At 49.7% G+C, this 21,267-nt stretch overlaps 1 protein-coding gene across 14 annotated transcripts; it reads left to right on the forward strand.

Annotated features, from left to right (window-relative positions):
• Positions 1–1,955: 1,955 nt before the first annotated feature.
• On the forward strand, positions 1,956–17,651 carry FTSJ1 (FtsJ RNA 2'-O-methyltransferase 1). Of its 14 annotated transcripts, none has more exons than XR_004348066.1 (16): positions 1,959–2,003; positions 2,085–2,225; positions 3,774–3,943; positions 4,219–4,288; positions 4,387–4,477; positions 4,820–4,898; positions 6,319–6,371; positions 6,457–6,510; positions 6,597–6,699; positions 6,802–6,885; positions 7,584–7,687; positions 7,777–7,974; positions 8,191–8,232; positions 12,971–13,024; positions 16,817–16,974; positions 17,417–17,651. XR_004348066.1 is itself a non-coding variant. In XM_032619896.1 (14 exons), exons 1-13 carry the CDS (start codon positions 1,987–1,989, stop codon positions 8,188–8,190), a joined length of 1,167 nt encoding a protein of 388 aa, XP_032475787.1. In that variant the 5' UTR covers positions 1,959–1,986; the 3' UTR covers positions 8,191–8,232; positions 12,971–13,024. The 14 variants fall into 14 exon arrangements, 11 of the variants coding, with proteins under 11 accessions (XP_032475787.1, XP_032475786.1, XP_032475784.1 ...); XR_004348065.1 differs by having other exon boundaries at positions 16,822–16,974; XM_032619896.1 differs by lacking the exons at positions 16,817–16,974; positions 17,417–17,651 and having other exon boundaries at positions 8,188–8,232.
• The last annotated feature ends 3,616 nt before the right edge of the window (positions 17,652–21,267 follow it).

Genomic DNA, 21,267 nt, shown 5'->3' on the forward strand with positions numbered 1-21,267 from the left:
TCCCACAGGGTGAACATGGGCCCCCAATGCCTGGCACCCCCTCCTCTCTGTGGAGCAGCGCCTGGTGGCTTGAACCCTTGCTTTCTCACACTTGCTCACCTCTGCAGGGGAGCCATGTTCCCACCGCCCCCCACAATGCCCTTGAACTCCGCTGAGAAGCTCTGGCTTCCTCCCTGGCTCTCCAGGGTCTCTGCGCGGCTGTCTACACCTCCTCCCAGGGCCCCACATAAATGCAGAGCACACCACTACGGAAAGAGTGAAGGAACAAAGCAACAAAAGGGTGAATTCAGCAAACATCTATTGAACACCACCTGTGTGCCGGGCCCTATTCTAGGCGCCAGGGGGGCAGCAGTGAACAAAACAACAGAAACCCCTGCCTAGCGAAGCTCACATTTCTCAGGAATGATGAATCTATCGTTCAGTTGTTTGAATACTCGCCAAGCTCATTCCCACTTCAGGGTCTTTGCACTTGGTGTTCCCTCTGCCTGGAATGCTCTTCCTCCAAATATTCCTAGGGTGTGCTCCCCTTCAGGTCTCAGCTCCAATGTCACCTCGTCAGAAAGCCTTCCCTGAACACACTGTCTAAAATAGCAATTCAATCCCTGTTACTCTCCAATCTTTTCACCCTCCTTTATTATCCTTCATAGCTTTTATCACCACCTGACATAACACATTTATATACTTAATAGTATATTTCATTTAGTAGTTACTTTAGTAAGTAGATATGTATAGATACTAGCAGATTTATATATATATATCAGCATATACATTTATATAAGATATGTATATTTTATACATAAACTATACAAAAAAGCATAGATATATTTCCACATGACATATTTATATTTATTTGCTAATATATAATTTATATACTAGTAAATATTAGACATCACTATATATTTCTATATCATCACATACGCAGTAAATGGCATATGTTTACACATAGAATATATATATATATTCTCCTTTGTCTCCTTTTCCTCATCTGTAAACTGGGGAAAACACAGCTATTATTAAAAATGAAATTATGTAAACTTATAATTAAATAAATTAGATTTTAAAAGGTGATACTCAAAACCCATCACTTCTTAATTATTATTTTACTACATTTCATTATTTCTATGCTCCTGAGATCATTTATCCCTATTTTAATTGTACTGTAGAAATAATACACAATGGTGCACTAGTGCATCTCTTCCAAGACTCTGTGTTCCGTGACTACACCTTGGTAAGTTGAAATTTGACAAGATGATAATATGTAAACCATGGAAACTGGCAAATGTTAGAAATCAGGTCTTCCTCTCCCTCTCCACCTAAAGAGCTGATTGTTAACCATTTACCAGCACACCACTGAGAGCACTCAGAAGAGTGCCTGGCACATGGTAAACGCTGTAACAAATGTTTCCATTACTATATTTGCTTGTGCACTGGGTCGAGATGCAGTCTTTTTTTCTAGGTCCGAGTTAAAAGTGTTTGAAGAACACAGAATTGCAGTGTGCGGAACTACACCTATTTAATCCGGCCAATGACTCTCTGTGGAGTCTGAACTACTTGTTATCCCCATTCTACAGAAGAAGAAACCGCAGTTCTGAGACGGTAACAGTCAGAAGGCGCTATCAGTTAGCGGAAGTGGGATTTGAAATTGCAGCCGAGCAGCTTCTGCGCGCTCGCGCACTTAATTAACGCACCCTCCTTCCTCTCAAATTCGCCACCCCAGAGGTGATTGCACTTCGCGGCGTGCGAAAAATAAATAGGTGCCGCCGCGCGCGTTGTATCTTGGGAAATGTAGTCCACAGGTTCAAGGAATACTATTGTACAAGAAGGGAGGGGCAGAGAGTACGGCGATTTTCGCCCTGTAACAAAAGAACAAAGTCAGTTCTCGTGCCTCGCGACGTTTCAGCCATGCCGTGCGCGACTTTGGCGCTTTACTCACGCCCGTTGCATGCTGGGAACGGCAGTTCGCCCGACGGGCTACGTCGGCGCGAGATGGCGGAACTCACGTGGTACGTTCAGGTCTGGTCCCCGCTTGGCGCGAGCTACCACCTTCCACTATGACACGCTTTCCACGCTCTGGTTGCCCTTAGGCATGCGCGACAGACATTCGGATCAACTAGAATACAAACTGAAGCCCTACGACTTCTCACCGGTTTGCGCTCTCGCCGAGGCTCCGGCTGCTTGCGGACCGGCCTCCTTCGTTCCGCTTCTCCCCACTCCGAAAGTTTAAGGTAGGCCCTGGGGCGCGGAGGACTTGGGTCCCGGCCAAGACGGTTGAGGCATGCCTGCGCTGTCCCGCCGGTGAGGGAAGGAGGCAAGTTCGCCCTCGGCGCTGCAGCTGCGTAGTCCGGGCAGCTGGCACCAGGTAGGCTCCAGACCCAAGGTTTGTCTGGAGAAGGGGACCACTCATGCGGGATGGTCTGGGGGTGGGCGGGGGGGCGCAGAGGTCCAGATACCGGCGGAGCCGGTCTTGTGGTCCCAGTGGGGACTTGGGCTTTCAGGTAATGATGAGGAGGGACCGGCGGTGTAGCCAGAGGGCTGTTAATGGGTGGGTGTGGAGGTTTGGTGGGCTGCGTGGGTGTAATAGAGGTCTGGTGGGAGTGTTATTGGGGAAATCGGTGAGGGCTAAAAGGCGTGTTTTAGTCGATGTGTTCAAGGGGGCCAATGGGATGTGTTCGTTAATTAATGAGGGGATGGTAGAGTGGGCAACTAGAAGACAATGGGAGGTAGGTAGGAGTGTGATCCTTGAGGGACTGATGGAGGTATGATATTCAGCGGGTTAAAGAGTGGTGGGGCATAGTGATTGAAAGGATAATGGTGCGGCTGTGGAGGGAATAATAGAGGCCGGTAAAAGTCATGATCAAGGAACTAATGGGAGTAGTGATCAAAGAAGAGAGAATGAGAGGCTGAAGGGGTGTTGTAATCAAAAGATTTTAGTGGGTGATGATGGTATGATCATTGAAGAATTAATAGGAGCAGAGTGAGCAAAGAGGGGGTAATAGTAAGCTGTTGGGTGTGATCGTCAAGTGATTGTTGGGTGGAGATAAAGGTGGGCAGTGAGGGGAGAATGTGGAACTGATGTATGATTATCAGGGATTAACATGAATGTGTGGTAGTGAAGGGTTACAAGGGGCTAGTGGTGTGATCTATGAAGGATCAGTTGGAGGGCCAGGTTAATGGGGACTGATAAATCATAGTAATTGAGAGCTCGATGGGGGACTAATAGACCATGATTCTCCAGGCATTAATGGGGGGGCGGTGATAAAGATGTAGTAATAAGGGAATTATTGGGGGCCTAATCACTTCAGGGGAGAGAGATTAAGGAGGTGGGGAGTGCAGTGAGGTAGTATGAGGATAATGGGGTGAAAGCAAGGGATTAATGGGGGGCTAGGAGGGCTATATGACTCTAGGGGCAATGAGGAGAGCTGGGAAGACAGATGTTATTGGGGGTAAGGTGGGCAGAGAAGGGTTGATAGTGGGGTTTAATATGTGGTGTGTGAGTGACAGCAGTGGGAGGTGGACAGGGTCAGTAATGGGTCATCTATGAGATAAGGGTTGGATTTGTGGGATCTTTGGGGGGGGATCTGTGGGGTTAGTGATGGAGCCTGAGAGCTCAGTGGTGGGGTCCTTCAGGCTCAGTGAGGTCATTGGGGTTAGTGACTGGGCTCCAGCCTTCCCACCTGTTGAGTGAGCTGTCACATGGGTCAGATGAGCCCGGTTTAGTTTTTGTGGTTCTCGCTGCCCTGCAGAGGTAGGTGATGGCCCACTTACTGATATAGGGCGGCGTCAGCTTACTGTTGGCAGGTCCCTGGGCAAACAGTGTGTGAGATGGGACGGACGTCAAAGGATAAGCGGGATGTCTACTACCGCCTAGCCAAGGAGAATGGCTGGCGTGCCCGCAGTGCCTTCAAGCTGCTACAACTTGACGAGGAATTCCAACTCTTCCAAGGTCCCCACTTGGCGGGCGAGTCATGGGGGGATGGGGTGGGCGAAGGGAATAGACAAGTGGGCTAGGTCTACAGAGCTCCCTGTGCTAGGTGGGCTGACTTGGAGGGTCTATGGGGCAGAGGCCAGGCAGGAAGATGGGCAGGTATGCGAAAGGAGCTGGGCATCTAGGCAGCAGATAGATACGGGTGCTCCCCAGGGGAAAGGGGTGAACTTTGTAGGGTCCCAGGTTGGAGAGGTGGGTGCAGCTGACCACTACACCTTCCTGTGTGTGCTCAGGTGTGACGCGGGCAGTTGACCTGTGCGCGGCCCCGGGCAGCTGGAGCCAGGTGCTGAGCCAGAAGATTGGGTGAGTGTGGAGTCCCAGATGGGAGAGTGGGAGGGCAGGTTAGATGGAGGGTGGACCAGGAGTGATAACTGGGCTGACATGGACCATGTTGTCCACAGGGGCCAGGGGTCCGGCCACGTGGTGGCCGTGGACCTTCAGGCAATGGCTCCACTACCAGGTGTGTTACAGATCCAGGGGGATATCACTCAGGTGAGAGCATGGCTTGGGGTGTTGGGGTATATCCTGGGCAAAGGCCCCCCAACCTGGGGGCTACGGCAAGTGGAAGAGAGAAAGAGAAAGACAGACTGAGAAAGACAGACAGAGATGGAGTAACTGAGAGAACCCAAGAGAGTGTAACAGCAGAGAAACAGAGCCAGCCTGTCATCATCACAGAGAGACAGCAAAAAATGATCCCAGAGATGGAGCCTGGTCTTAGGCAAAGCCTGAGAATTTGGCTGACCCAGGGGCTGCGGGCCAGGGCCAAGGGCAGGTGGGGTTAGAGGGCTGTGGAGGGGGTGCTTTGGGGCCACTCATCCTCCCTCTTTTCCGTAGCTGTCCACTGCCAAGGAGATCATCCAGCACTTTGAGGGCTGCCCCGCGGACCTAGTGGTGTGCGACGGGGCTCCTGATGGTAAACAGCAGGGATTGGGAGGCCAGGCGGGGGCCCTATGTGTGTCCTTCTCTGTATGTCCCGCCTCTGTTGGCTTCTTTTACTGCCTCTCCTCTCCACTGTCAGCTGTTCCTATATCTAGCAACTTCTCCCTACCTCTGTTTCCTATTTCTCTGCCTCTGTCTTCTCCCTCCCCGTACCATACCATTTGGGTTTTGTCCACCCTTTCATCTTCTTATTGCTCATCTCTCTGCAACTGTCCAATTCCATTTCAGTGTTCACTCTTTTTCTTTTTTTATTTTCAGTTAGTTAGCCATCCATCCATTCAGCACATTTACTGAGCACCTGTTGTGTGTCAGGCACTGTTGTACATGTTGGGAAAAATATTTGTGAATAAAATTCTACTAATCTCTGGCCTTATAGAGCTGGTGTTCTAGTGGGAGCAGACAGAAGAGAAACAAGTGATTGAGCTATGTAGCCTGTCAAAAGGTGATAGGTACCATGGGGATGTCAATGAAAAGGAGAGGGAAGAGGGGAGTACCTGTAGGAATTTTAAATAAAGTTGGGAAGGCCTCATTGGCTTTAGCACAAAAACCTAAAGGAGTCAAGGGAATGGGCCGGGGGCACGTCTGGAGGAAGAACAATCCAGGTAAAGGAATTGGCCTATGCAAAGGCCCTGAGGTAGGAGGGTGCTTGGCATGTGCGAGGTATAGCGAGATCAGCGTGGCTGGATCGGAGTGAGTGAGCAGGAGAGTTGTAGGAGGTGAGAACAGATCCTTGTGTGGATCTTTCTGGGCCACAGTGGTGACTTTGGCTTCTTCACTGAGATGAGAGCGTGGGGAAAACCATGAGAGGGCTGTGAGCAGAGGAGGGCCGTGCCTGACTTGGGTTGTGACAGGATCCCTCTGGCTGCTGTGAGCAGTGTGAGGGGTGAGACCTGGGGAGGGGAGGCTGCTGCAGTCGTCCAGGTGGAGTTGAGAAGATTTGCTAATGGCTTAAATGTGGGTGTGAGGAGAGAGTGGTGGGTGGGTGTGCGTCAAAGGTAACTCGAAGATTTTTGGCTTGAACAACTGGAAGGATCAGATGAGATGGGAAAGATGATGGGAGGAGCAGGTTTGGACAGGAAGATCGGGAGTTTGTTTTTGGATGTATTGAGTCTGAGATGTTCGTTCTGATCTGAGTCTGGAGTCGAGGAACAGTCTGGACTGCAGGTAGAAATGATGATAACAATATTCGCGCCTGAGGTGGTTTTGAGAATAAAAATGAGTGCCTAAGGGTTAGGAGCTCAGAGTACGCATCTAGTTGGCAGATAGTATTTGCATGCAGAACCTTAGCAGTAAGAGAGCCTAGGAAATGTTTTTAGCTCTCTAACCTCTCTGGGAGGTTAGAACAGGAGCATAGGTAGACTGGAAGGCCCCCTAATGCTGTTCTCTTGATGCAGTAACCGGCCTCCATGATGTTGATGAGTATATGCAGGCCCAGCTCCTCCTAGCCGTGAGTAACCCTGGCTGCCCCTGCCTCAGTTTGGCCCCCTCCTGGCTGTCTCCACCTCAGCCTTAGCCATCTGTCCTGCCCACAGGCTCTGAATATTGCTACACATGTCTTGAAGCCAGGGGGCTGCTTTGTGGCCAAGGTAAGGCTCAGGGAACCTGGTAGGGGGTAGAGAGGGGTCTCCAAAGGTCATCCTCATGCCTTCATCTCTGCCTCCCCACCCTGCAGATCTTCCGAGGCCGGGATGTGACACTGATCTACAGTCAGCTGCGTGTCTTCTTCTCCACCGTGCTCTGTGCCAAGCCCAAGAGCAGCCGGAACTCCAGCATTGGTCAGTGGGGTGGAGGGGCCAGGCTGGGGGGTGTGCATCTCAGGGACCCATCCGCACGGGGTGGTGGTGGCAGTCGCCCTTCACTCCACCTTATCCCCACAGAGGCCTTTGCTGTCTGTAAGGGTTATGACCCCCCTGAGGGCTTCCTGCCGGACCTGACCAAACCCCTGCTGGACCACTCTTACGGTGAGAGCCAGAGCCCTGGGCCCCATCCCTGGGGAGAGTCTGTCCACCAATGGAATTTATGTCCCAGGAGGGCCCTCAGCCCCACCCCCTGGTGGAAACTCTGCACCTTAGGGGAATTCTGTCCCAAAAGGATCCTCAGCCCCATCCTCTGGAAATTCCACCCCCGTATGGATATTTTGTCCCAGAAGGATCTTTAACCCAGTGGCCTAGTGGTAACTCTTGGACCTGGTGAAAAGTCTGTCACAGGAGGATCCTGAGTCCTACCCCAAGGGAGACTCCTTGTCTGCGGAGATTCTAGACTAAGAAGACTCAGTCACGTCCCAGGTGGAAACCCCACCCCTGTTTGGGAAGGTCATCCTGTGAGGACCTTCAGACTGGCCCCTAGAGGGAAAAAGCACAGAGCAGCTCTTGTGGCAGGCACACTTGAGTGAGACAAAGTCCAGACAGTATATGGCAGGTGGACCTAAGTGCAGTCGGAGAAAAGTGGGTTGGGGGTGTGTGTGTTTTAGAACAGGTGATCATGGAGGGCTTCCCTGAGGAAGTGATCTGAACCAAATGAAGGATTTCTGGTAAAGGAGGGTAAGAGTAGCTGGTGGATACGTTGGGGAGGCCTTGGTACTCATCCTGGGTGCAGCCTGAGTCACGACTGTTCCCAGACACCCCAGCCCTGTCCTGCCTCATCTCTCCCTGCTTGTCAGATCCAGATTTCAACCAATTAGATGGTCCCACCCGCATCATTGTACCATTTGTGACCTGTGGGGACCTGAGTGCGTATGATTCGGACCGCAGTTACCCACTGGACGTAAGCGCCCAGCCAACAGTGGGTGGGTGGGGGGTGCTGTCCTAGGTTCCCAGGTCCTCACCACCCCCTGCCGATATGTGTCCCTGCAGCTAGAGGATGGCTCAGAATACAAGTATACTCCGCCCACACAGCCCCCCATCTCACCACCATACCAGGAGGCCTGCACCTTGAAGAAGAAGGGGCGGCTGGCCAAGGAGATGCGCCCCCAGGACTGCCCCATCAGCACAGTGGACACGTTGCCCCAGTCCCTGGCCGCCCCACAGCGCCACACCCTGCTGGCCTCTGAGGTCTGGAAACACGGGCCCAGAGCCCTTAATGCCCTTTCTCTGTGCCCACAGTGACCCCCTCCTCGTGTGCCTCCTTCTGCCCCAAATCACATGGTTTCTGGGACAAACTTCTCTTCCCTGCCTCCCAATAGCTATAAAAGTCAATGGGTAAAACCAAGTACAGTGAACGGAAAAGCTTAGCCAAGTATCTGAGTCCCTTCTTTTTTTCTTAAGTAGGTGGAAGACAGTGAAATGAACTGTTCGCCTTAAGATGTTAAGGTAAATTTGCCTTTTTGTCTAAGAATTTGAGTAAATGGCACCTTTAAGAAAAAACTGAGTAAAATTTCACCTTTGAAATTTTTACATCAACTGGTAAGATTTCAGTCAGCAGACCTTTACTAAAACACCTGATCTTATGTGCCAGGAACTGCTTTAAGGATTTTACATATTGAGGTACTCAGTAAACATTTATTGAGCACATGCTGTGTGCTGGGCATTGTTCTAGGTTTGAAGATAGAGCAGGGAATAACACAGACAAATATCCTGGCCGTCAGAGCTTCTAGTTTGGGAAAGAGGTGATAAGCAATAACACAGTCTAAATGCAGGAGTTTCCACCCACATATACACAAACTATTTATCTTGACCTCTCTATATATGTACATACACACACACACACACACACACACACACACATACACATATATAAAATGTAAAAGTAATATGGGATATGAAGAAATTTTTAAAGCAGGGTAAAGAGGTCAAGAATTCTAGCGGGGGGCAGTTTGCAGTTTTTAAAAAGGTTATCATGGAAGGTCTCACTGAGGTAATGTTTGAGCAGAGACCTGAAGAAGATGAAGGAGGGAATCGTGTGTTTATCTAGGGGAAGAGCATTCCAGGGAGAGGAAATAGCAAATACAAAGGCCCTGAGTTGGAACCCTGCCTGGTATGTGAGGGAGCAGTGAGGAGCCAGTTTGCCTGGAACAGTCTGGGCTAAACCTATCAGTGCTGGAGGGCTTCGCACACTCAGGATACCACATTAGAGGACATCCCTGTCTGGCAATGGCTTTGCAGGTTATTCAGACCAAGTCTTCCATTAAAATAAGAAGTAAAAAAGACATCTTTAAAAAAATGAAATGGCAAATCACAATGGGAAGAGATATTTATAATCTCTATATATAGTATCCTTGATATTTAAAAAACTGCTATAAATCAGTAAGGAAAAGAAAATATGAGAATGGCCAGTAAGCACATGAAAAGCCGCTCATCAGGGAAATGCAGGCTAGAACTAAAAAGATTGACAATACTAAGCGTCTGGAAGGATGCGCAGCAGTTGGAACTCTTGAATACGCCCATGGCAGCATATAATGGTGTAGCCACTGGAAAATTGTTAGGCATTATCTGCTAAAGCTGCATGTGTGCCAGTTCCACTCCTAAGAAATGAGTACTAGAATGTTCCTAGCCAGCACTATTTGTAGTACCCCCAGACTAGATACAGCCCAAATATCCAATAGCTGTAGTATGGATCGTTAAATCCTGGTTTATTCGCAGTGGAGAACTACACATCAAAGAATGAACATTATATGTTTTATGCATTTTTCTGTGTGTTATGGTTCACAATGAAAGTAAAGGAAAAAACTTCAAAAAAATGTTAGTAGCTGAGCAAACAATGATTATAGTAGAAGACAGTGGGGAAACATATTTTGGTTTAAAACTTCCTTTTACTTTGACCTTTAGTTAGCTGGCAATCTGATAAGGACTCGGAAGCTGTTTGCTGTCAGGAAAACCAGAACTTGAGTTGATGAACTTGTTTTCAAATATCTCATCAACCGGTCCTGAACATACAAGCTCCGAGTGGGAACCTGCAGCAACCACCAGGAACACAGCGAGGAAAGAAACATCACGGAATGTCCGTCTGCACTGCAGAGGGGATTCTTGAGTGGGGTCTTGCCTCTTCTCTAAATCTTTCCAGCCGTGTCCTGATTATGTCCAAAATTTACCCTGAGAGCGGGGGTTCTTAACCTTGGTAGAAGTCAGGGTTATGTGTGGATTTGATGGAGGGAAATATTACATCTTTATTTTCACTAATATAACTGAAATTTTAGCTATACTCCCGGATCTGAATGCTGGCGTCAAATCACAACAGTAAAAGCAGTGCCTGCAGCTTCCACCAATACAGATCACAGTTACTTTTTTATGTTATGTTACAGTCGTTGCAGGCATCTTAAAATATTGTTCACATTGGTCACTACTTTGAATAAGATCTTAAAATTTGATGTATTAATAAAAAAAAGTTCATATAGCATCCCAATGTTGTTTCATTTTAACATGGTAACTTTTTCTAGTTTTATTGAAATATAATTGATATAATGTGTAAGTTGAAAGTGTACAACATAATGATTTCATACATGTGTATATTGCAAGATGACTACTGCGGGTTTAATTAACATCTATCACCTCACATAGTTACAGTTTTTTTTCTTGTGATGGGAAGTTTTAAGATCTGCTCTCTTAGCTACTTTCAAATATACAATATAGTATTGATAAGTATAGTCACTATGCTGTATATTACATCCCCAGAACTTATTTATAACTAGAAGTGTTGTACCTTTTGACCACCTTCACCCATTTTTAGATTCCACATATAAGTGAGATCACACAGTATTTGTGTTTCTCTGACTAATTTCCTTTAGCATAATACTTACCTCAGGGTCTGTCCACGTAGTCACAAATGGCGGGTTTCCTTTTTTTATGGCTGAATAATGTTCTATCATATGCATATACCGCATTTTCTTTATTCATCTGTCGACAGACCCCTAGGTTGCTTGCATATCTTGGCTATTGTAGATAATACTGCAGTGAACATTGGGGTACAGATAGCCAGATAGCTCTTAGAGGCAGTGATTCCATCTCCTTTGTATATATACTCAGAAGTATATATTTGGGATACGGGGAACAATTTTTTTTTTTTTTTTTTTTTTTTTTTTTTTTTTTTTTTTAGCTATGCTGCATGGCTTGTGGGATCTCAGTTCCCTGATCAGGGATTGAACCCACACCACGGCAGTGAAAGCCCAGAATCCTAACCACTAGGCCACCAGGGAACTCCCCAGAGCAAATTTTTTACATTAAGAACCCCTCTCTTAAAGGAATATCAGAAAGTCTGCCATGACTGCCGCCCTGAATTTCTATATTTTAGCAAACAGGAGCTGACAAACACGAGCTACATGGGCAGACCCGGCTTCCGCAGCTTACTCGCCTATCTTTAGAAAATCACTGTTCTTTGTCCACACACCAGCCATTGACCTCAGGACTACCAACGTCCCAGTCTGTGACCCCAGGTGTTTCTATACCTGACTTTGTGACCCTGGGAGTGTCCATACTGAGTCTAACCCCAGGGGGCCCACACCACAGCTTGTTAACCCAGGAGTCTTATCACCCACATCAGTATGACCACAGGAATGTCCACACCCCAGTCTGTGTGACTCCAGGAATGTAAAACAGAAGTATCCACACAAAAGGTGGTGTGTCCACACCCATCACCATGTAAATTCAGCAGTGTCCACACTAGAGTCAGTGACGTCCCAGGAGTGTGGACAGCCCAGTTTGTATAATCCCAGGAGTATCCACGTCTCAGTTCCCAGGAGCGTAAACACACCAGCCTTTGGGACCCTGTGGGCATACTCACCTCGGGCTGAGTGTACCTGGTGTCCACCCCCATCTGTGTAACGTCAGAAGTATACGCCGAAAGTCTCTGACGGGAGCAGTGTCTAATTCCCAGTCTGTGCAAGCCAGTGGAGTCCACACCCCCAAGTGTGTGGCCGAGGAGAGGCCCACCCAGCCTAGGCCTGCTCTCTGAGCTCAGGAGTGCCCACTCTCCACCTGCGTGGCCCTAGTCTTGTGACTCCAGGAGTGTCCACGCCCCTCAGTGTGACCCCAGAATTTGCCACGCCAAAGTCAGTTTGTCCCCAGAGGTACATCCGTCCCAGCCCGTGTGTCCCCAGTGGGGTACTTACTTTAGTCTGAGTGACTCCTGGAGTGTTTCCACCCCAGTCTGTGATGACAGGATTGTTTATTCTCCAGTCTTTGTGACCCCAGGCTTTCCGCAACACAGCCTGTGTTACCCCAGAAGTGTACACGTCCTGGTCAGATGACTGCAGGTTTGTCAGTTGCTTAGACTGTGTAACAACAATGGGTGTCCATTCCCCTGTCGCTGTAACCCCCAGGGTTACCACACCTCAGTCATTGTCGCCCCCCAAGGGTGTCTACAGTGTAGTCTGTGTTACCACAGGAGGGTGTACACTCCAGTCTGTGTGACACCTGGAGTATTCAAAATATAGTCTGTGACCCCAGAAGTGTGCATATCCCAAAGCTTCTGACCGCAGCGTTGTAAAAACTCCAGTCTGTTTGACCACTGCAAAATATGTCAGTCAGCGGCAGTGCCCACGTCCCAGTCTGGGTGACTTCACCAGTGGCATATGTCAGGCTCTGTCACCATAGAAATGTCCACCCCCTCTGTCTGATCCCAGGAGTCTCCAGATGCCAATGTGTGTCCTGAGGGAAGCACACCCCTAGTCTGTGTTAAGAAAGCATTGTTTGTTTACACCCCAGTCTGTCACTGTTGGCTTTCCACCTGCCAGTCAGTGTCCCCTAGGAGTGATCATTCCTCAGCGCTTGAAACACCAGGAGTGTCCACACCCCAGTGTGTGTAACCCCAGGAGGACCCACAGTCAGCCTGTGTTTCTCCAGAAGGGTCTACACAATAGTCTGCATGACCCCAGGATGATCAACTTTCTGTGCGACCACAGGAGTGGCCACCACCCAGTCCATGTGTCCCTAGGATGGTACACCCCTGACTGTGTGATCAATGAAGTCTCTATGCTCTGGGACCTGTGGCCACCAGGGTGTCACTCCCCAGCCTGCAACTCCAGAGCTTTCTACTCGGTGTGGGAGTGAGGAGTGTCCCCACCTCAGTCTCTGTGGTCCCACAGGCTCATTTACTACGTCATCCCTGTCACCCTAGGAGTAGCTGAACTCCAGTCTGCGTGATGCCACAAGCGTCCACATCCCAAACAAGGTGAGCAGAGGGGTGTCTACACTTGAGTGCGTGTGACCATAAACATGTCCTCCCCTTGTCTTTGTGATCCCAGATGGGTCCGGTGGGTTTTACCCTGGCTGTATCCACATCCCAATGTTTGACTACAGAAACGTCCACAGCCCATCCTTTGTGACCCCCCCAGGAGTGTCCACCCCACAGTCAGAGTCCAGAAGTGGCAACGGCTTAGTCTGTGTGACTTTGGGAGGTTCCACAGCACAGTCTGAGTGGCACCGTGAGTGTGATTATCTCAAACTGTGTGATCACAGAGGTGTCCACACTCCGGTCTCCGTGGCCCAGGAATGTCCACACCTGAATTTCTGTGACAGAAGCAATGTCCAATCTCGAGTGTATGTGACCCAGTATTGTCCAAACCCCACAGTTGCTGGCACAGCGTGTCTGTACCCAGTGCCTGTGGCCTCAGGAGGGTGTGCTCCCATGAGGGTGACCACAGGAGTATGAAAGTCCCATGCCTGTGACTGCTGGTGGGTCTACAGTCTGGGTGACCCAGGGGAGGATACCCCCCATCTGTGTGACCAAAGGAGTCTCCATGCTCCAGTGTCTGTGGTCACAGGGGCGTCGGTCACCCATTCAGTGTGACTAGAGGAATGCCCACACCAAATTCGGTGTGATCACACCACTGTCCACCCCCATCTGCCTGTCCTGAGAGGCATCTCTGCTGCGGTTGGTGTGATCCCAGCAGAGGGCACACTGCAAGCAGCATGACTACAGAGGTCTCCTTCTGGATAAACACAGGCTGACTGTGGGTCCTCCTGGTGTTACATACACTGGGGCGTGGACACTCCTGCCTATGATACTCTGGCAGTGTCCACGCCACAGTCCTTTGACTACAGTGGCTCCCCAGTGTGTGTGTCCTCAGTCATGTCATTGTCCCAGTCTGTGGTCCAGACCCCAAAGTTTGTGACTCTGATGGTGTCCAAAGTTGAACCTGTGTGAGAAGGTACCAGATCATAGTCCGTGTGACTCCAGGAGTGTCCACCCACCAATCTGTAGGAATCTAGGAGAACACATCCCAGCCCATGAGACTTCAGGAGTGGCCAGGCCCCATCCTGCATGACCACACACCAGACTGTGTGACGCCCTAGAGCCTCCACACCCGAGTGTGTGACCCCAGGAGGTCCACATTCCAATCAGTGTGACCCCAGGATTGCTTACACCCAAATCTAGTGACCTCATGAATGTCTACACTGTCATCTGTTTGATCCCAGGAGTGGCCACACCCCAGGCTATGTGACCCTGGGAGGATCCATACACCAGTCAGTGTGACCCCAGGAGGGGCTACATCTAGAGAAAGAGTAATCCAGACAAAGGGGGAAAGCCTGTGCAAAGGCCCTGAGGCAGGAGCATACCTGGCACACTTGAGGTAGAGTGGGAGCAGAGTGAGCGAGGCACGAGTGGCAGGAGGTGAGGTCGGAGAGGTTACAGGGCCTGGTTCTGTAGGGCCTCTCTGGCCACGGGGAGGACTTTGTCTTTTTTTCTGAGAGAGATCTCAGAGCAGGGGTCTGAGCAGAGGAGGGCCGTGGGCTGACTTGGATTGTAACAGGACCCTCTGGCTGCTGTGAGGACAGACTGGAGTCCTTAAGTCAGATCAGAGATCAGGCTGAGCCATGGAGGGCAGGGGCCCCAGGAGCCAGGGCCATAACCACTTGACAGGCCTGCCCAGGGGGCTGTACATTCTCACTGGGGCATATGGTAGCCCTCCTCCTGTTCCCCAGAAACACAGGATATACTGGGGAGAAGTCATGGGGATTGAATGAAAATGACCTCACTGTGGGACCTCAGGCCAGCCTTGCCTTTCCCTGGGCCCTGGGTTTCCACCTTTGGCAGATGAGTATAATAATTCTTGCCCTGCCAATCTCTCCAGCATCTCTACTCACCTATTCTCTCCAACCACACTAGCCTCCTTGATGTTCCTCAAACACACCAAAGCATTATTCCCACTTCAGGGCCTGTGCGCCTGCTGTTTCCCCTGTGCTTGAACACTTGTCCCAAGATATGTACATCGTTCACAGTTACATGGCTTCCCCCTTCGTTTTCTTTTCTCTGCTTAAAGATCATCTCCTTAGGAAGCCTTCCCTGACTATCCAAAATAGGACCTCTGTATCCCTGCATCCTGCTTTGTTTTTCTTCATAGCACTTAGTACATCCTAATAGTATATATCTACTTGTTGAGTCAGCCAGGGCACTGCATTCGGGGTGGAGGGACACAAAGCACACACAGGTGGAATTTCAAAGAGACCTGAATGAAGGGACAATTACAGAGGTGCAGAGAGTTCAGTAAACCAGTAAGGTTGCTGAGCTACCCAGGGACTGGCATCAGAGGGGTGCTGCCACCATTCCTAGGCCTGAAGGGGCAGGAACGGGAACAGTGTTCCCGAAACCCAGGAGAAGCTGGAACCCAGCCCCAGCCAGTGAACACCTGGCTTTCTCTGTCCTTGTGTTGTCCAGTCACCTACCGGGGCCTCTCATTGGCCAACCCCGCTGGAAGCCAGGTGGGGCAGAGCGTGGCTGATGAAGTCCACACAGGGACACAGGGCAAGACAGGGAAGGAGGGAGAATGGATTGCCGGGGGTGAGGGGACAAGTAGAATATCTAACGTGTTAATTTAGTGTTTTCCATTGCCTATTGAATAATACTGAGCATGGGAGGTCCCTGAAGACAGGTGTTTGTGCCTGTTGTGTTCTCTTCTGTGTTTTTAGTACCTAGAGCAGTGCATGGCACACTTAATAAATACTTGTTGAAAGTGTAAATGAAACAAAATAATAGATATAAATGTATAATGCAAAAGTGAAAGGATGAGCCACAGACTGGGAGAAAATATTTTCAAAATACATTATCTGACAAAGGACCAGTATCCAGAATATGTAAAGAATTCCCACAATTCAATAATAAGGAAACCAACAACCCAATTAAAAAATGGGCAAGAGATTTGAACAGATACTGCACCAAAGAGGAAATACAGATGGCAAATAAACATGTGAAAAGATGCTCAACATCATTAATCATTCGAGAAATGCAAGTTAAAACCACAATGAGATATCATTATACACTCATTCGTATGGTGAAATTTAAAAAGACTGACCATACAAAGTGTTGGCCAGGCTGAAACTCTCCTATGGTGCTGGTAGGGGTGTTAAATGGTTAAGTCACTTTGGAAAACAGTTAAGCAGTTTCTTATGAAGTGAAGCATACACCTACCACACAACCCAGCAATCCTACTCATATGTATTTATCCAAGAAAAATGAAAACTTGTGTTTATACAAAAACCTATATGCAAATATCCATAACAGCTTTGTTTGCAATCACCCCAACCTGGACACAACCCACATGTCTTTCAACTGCTGGCAAATAAATGAAGAAACTGATACATCCTCACTTACTACTCAGCAATGAAAAGCAAACTACTGATGCATCCAACATAGATGACCCTCAAATGCACTAGGCTAAGTGAAAGGAGCCTGAATAACAAGGCTACATACTGTCCGATTCCACCTATATGGCATTCTGGAAAAAAGCAAAACTGTGGGGATAGCCCACAGATCCGTGGTTGCCAGGGAGGGGTTAGGGGTGGAGGGAGGGGCTGACTTCAGCGTGGCCACACAAAGAACTATTTTGAAGTGAGAGAACTTCTCTCCTACCAGTGGCAGTTAACCAACTAGTTTTGTTTGTCAAGCCTCGGAGAACTGTATGCTACAAAGGAGACATTTTACTGTATGTAAAATATACCTCAGTAAATATGACTTTTTTTTAAGTGCAGTACTTTGCAAGCAGTAAGGAATTCTATGTCTACAAGATGGGCTGTGATCGTGCCTGTTGTTACTCCTCCTCTCCATCTGGTTTCTGCACAGACACGTCTCAGGAACGCATCTGAGGAAAAGGAGGAGCTGTAGCCATCCTGCCACAGCTCAAGGTAGCGCTTTGTTTGTTGACTGTTAGGACCTGAATTGTGTCCCCCTACAAATTCATGTGTTGAAGCCCTAGCCCTCAATGTGACTGTTTTTGAAGATGGGGGCTTTAAGGAGATCATAATTAAATGAGGAATGAGGTCATAGGAGTTGGTCCTAATCCAATAGGACTGGGGGGAGTCTTATAAGAAGAGGAAGAGACACCAGCGAGCTCTTTCCATGCATACGTGCACAGAGGAAAGGCCATGTGAGGACACAGTGAGAAGGTGGCCATCTGCAAGCCAGGAAGAGATGCCTCACCAGAAACCAACTCGAATGGCACCTTGATCTTGGACTTCCAGCCTCCAGAACTTTGAGGAAATGTGTCTGTTGTTTAAGCCACCCAGTCAGTGGTATTTTGTTATGGCAGCCCTAATACATTGAGCAAACTAATACTTTGCCTCTCAGTTTCAGATCTGACTCCAGGAGACTCATTTTGGCCATGTCTGAGGACAGCAGGCATTCAAGTGAAAGAAGGAAAATTCAGCACAGTCTCCCTGTCTAGCTGAACGGGGCTCTGAAGCTCAGAGAGGGGATGTGTAGCCAGAGAAACGCAGGGTGAAATCCACAGCACTCCCACAGATCGGATTCTGGGGGCTGTATCCACAGGACATCCTCAGCCACACTGCAAGATGAGTAAGAATTGTTGGGGGTAATAAAAATTTTTTTAAAAAAGAATTGTGTGGGGAGTTTTCAGAACCGCCCTAAGCCTCCTTCTAAAACCCCACCCAAACCTGGTTCACGCCAGGCTGTTCTCCCACATAACACGTATGCAATTTAGAGCCACTGGTGCCGTGGTTTGGGAGAGTAGCTGTAATGGTGTAGTCTCAGGCTTGGTGGCAGCCCAAGGTTAGGGACAAATGTCTGAATCTCTCTAGGTGGCAGGGGCTGGGGAAAGCTGGGGTGGATCATAGATCACAGACCGCATCTCACAAGAAAGTTCTGCCAGACGCAGGAGCTGAAAGCAATTACCAGCCAGGCAGGGTTGGTGATTGAAAGCTTCCAAGGGTTATTGGGTGTGCACGCCCACATGGACGTGTGTGTGCACAGTGTGCATTCCAGCATGTGTGAAATTATTTGCATGCGTGCCTGGTGTGCTTATGTCTGTGTGTGCACATTTACAGTGTTCACATGTGCACGCATATGTGGTACATGCATGTGCATTCAGGCTTTGCTGGTTTGGGTGCAGGTGTGTTTGTGCATTACACAAGTACAAGTGTGCACCTGTGGAGATGCTAGGATGCAGATGAGTCCAGCAGGGACACGGAGGCCTGTACCCTGATCAGGGTGTTTGTGAATAGCAATAGTGTACACACACTGGGATGTGCTTATGCAGGAGATTTCGTGTTCAAAGCCCTATTACCATGGGCGCAAGCCTGAGTGTTTGTGTCTGTGTGTGTATGGGTGTACCCTAGGGTGCACATGCGTGGCTGTAAGTGCACAGGTACAGAGGAGCCCATTGGCCCAGGCTTGTGTGTGTAGTGTCTGTGCTTGTATATCCCGGGTGCCGGTGCATTTGCCAGTGTGAATGACCAGGTGCACACATGGGGCTGGGCCTGGGTGTCAGTAAGCACGTACCCCTGAGAGCCTGGGCCTGGGCATGTGTGTAGGCATGGCTGGAGTTATTTCCATCGGCCTGGGCCTGGCTGTCTGTGTTCATGTCCCCTAGGGGGTTCATGAAAGCACATCTGTGTTTGTATGGACTCACTAGCGCCCAGGAGCCTGGACTGTGATGTCTGTGCACGTGTACCCCTGGGCACCCATAAATGTGTGTGTACACAGGTGCATATTGGTCCATGGGCCCTGTATAAATGTGCATGTGTGTGTGTGGGTGGGTGGGTGCAGGTGTGCCCACAGTCCTGGGCCTCACTATCTGTGCATGTACAACTCTGGGGGCCCATGCACATGTGTGTGCATGGTTTCATGTGTGGACATGGGCCTGGGTAAGGGCATGTGTATACGTGTATCCCTAGGGGCCCATGCATGGCATGTGCTCAGGTGTTCAGATGTACCCATGAGCTTGGATCTTGGTGTCTGTGCACACGTCTCCTTGGGGACACACTTATGGCATCTGTGTGGGGGATGGGCGTGCTGCTCCCCTTCCACCTACACCTGGCTGGGGATTGTAAGAGAAACCAAGAAGTGTGCTTTCTCTAGGAATCCAGGTTTTGGCAGAGGCCGGGGAGTGGGATTCAGGACCGTTTTGCTTTTCTCCAACCTTGTTACTTGGTACAAAGCTAGAGCTGGGAAACCGCCCCTTCCTTCATTCAGCCGAGTTGAACACAGTGGTGGGCTCTGGAACCCTGGAGATGATGTGACCAAACTCCAGACTCCAGGAAAGATGAGCAATGCTTATAAGCCTCCACGATACAAAGCAGAAGTGCCAGCAAGCTGCTCAGATCAGGGAGCAGAGACTCAGGTAAGGTTTCCTAGAGGGTGGGGTAGGAAGGTGCAGGGAAGAGGGCCCAGGGCAAGGGAGGGCCTGGATGTGCAGGGACAGGAAAAGGGAGACAGAAGTCAAGGCAAAGGCCTCGACTCAGAAGGCCAAGGCCTAGGAGTAGGAAGGCAGTGTTCATTCAGTCAGGAAGCCGCATCTGGCTCTCTCATCGCTTGTAGGAGACCCAGAGGCCAGGCCTAGGAGGAGCCTAGAGATGGATTAGGGTTGGTAAGTGGGGGAGTCGTTGATCTGTCCCTGGAATGGGCAGCTTACACTTAGGAAGCTGTTTAGGGTTCCCAGGGCCACTGGGGCCCAGGTAAGCCACCACCCTTCCCGGGCCTCAGTACTCTTTGCTGTCAAATGGCTTGCCTGCTTGCAGCCCAGGCCCAGGGAAGCATTTAGCCTGAAAGAGTAGCCCACAGACAGTGAGTGGGCAGAAGAGCGGCTCCCCAGCGTTAGGCCACTGTCCTGCTCCTCTGCTACCTTTGAGTCTTCACACCCTTTCTCCTGGGGCAAGGTTCGGAAATGGGCTGAGGGAGCCATGCCCGCTGGCCTGTCGGCAGTGGGGAGGCCAGGCCTGGCGGACCAGCCACCCTGGGCTAGGAGGGGGCAGCTCCACTGCCAGCCCCAGCCCCCCACCAACTTGCCCAGACGGGGGTGGGGGCGAGGCACAGGGACCCCCAACCCTCCTCCTGGCTCTGGCTGGACAGGGGGACTGCTGCTCCTGAATTCCAAGGCTGGCCCAGATGTACAGCAGGTTTGCAGAGAGCAGAGAGGTCTCCCTTCTAGTCTCAGCACCCTAGCCCTTCACCCCAAGAAAGCCCCTCAGGTGTAGTGTCAGGGCCCCCACCTCAACCCCAAGCTGATCGCTTTCTTCTAGATCCTTTTAGTAAGGGGGTCACCACTACTGACTGTATAATATTGGGACAGCAGGCCACCATGCACAGCTGGGCAGGCTGTGCCCTGACCAGGGACACCCAGCCAAGGAGGCAGGTGGGGACGGAGATGTGGCCTGGGCTCCTCTTGCATCCCTGGGTCTTGGCATGGGGCCATGTCCGTCAGGAGGAAGGGGTGTCCTTTCCTGAAGTTCGCAAACGTCCTAGGTGAGCTAGTGGCGCCCCTCAGCGTCCAGGTCTCAAAAGCAAAGAAGTGAGGAGATAGATGAGTCAGAAAGCGGATATAACCACAGGGGCTGGGCATGCCTTAACTCAGGAAGGCCTCTGAGCTGCAAAAAGTCTCAGCCAATGTCTAGTTCAGTGCTATACATTGTCAGGGAAAACTGTGGGAGGCTTTTCAATGGGCAGAACTATTCCCAGGTGTCGTTTCAATGGAACGCTCGTGTGTCTAGGGGACATTTATGGCTTATCTGATCCATAGGGGCAGCACCCTTGTCTGTGGCTGGGCCATTTTGAAACTCTATAGAGACAGGAGTTAACATGCGCAGAACTGAGGAGTCCCGTTATTAAACATGCAAGTGAATTTTGTCCTGTCGAGATACAAGTGCTTTCTACCCTGTAGAAAGGATGACTTCAAATATCCTAGGGCATCAATTGGCAAATTCATCTATATATATCTATTCTGCAGATTCTCCTTTGAGCTGATTGTAACGTCTTAGCAGTTCTCATTACTAAAAGCCCTAAGTAAAATCTTTGACGTGTGTTCACTTTATATGTGTATGAGTCGTGACCTTACCGTTTTGGAACTTTTTCTTTAACCACATCTGCCAGGTCATAGTACAGATAAGGTACAGAGGTGGGAGGGGAAGGGTCTTGCGTGAAGGGAGCCCCAGGGGCTGGGGTGGGGAGACAGCTGAATCCAGGCC

Source organism: Phocoena sinus, chromosome X, assembly GCF_008692025.1.
Source record: "Phocoena sinus isolate mPhoSin1 chromosome X, mPhoSin1.pri, whole genome shotgun sequence".
Taxonomy (NCBI): Eukaryota; Metazoa; Chordata; class Mammalia; order Artiodactyla; family Phocoenidae; genus Phocoena; species Phocoena sinus.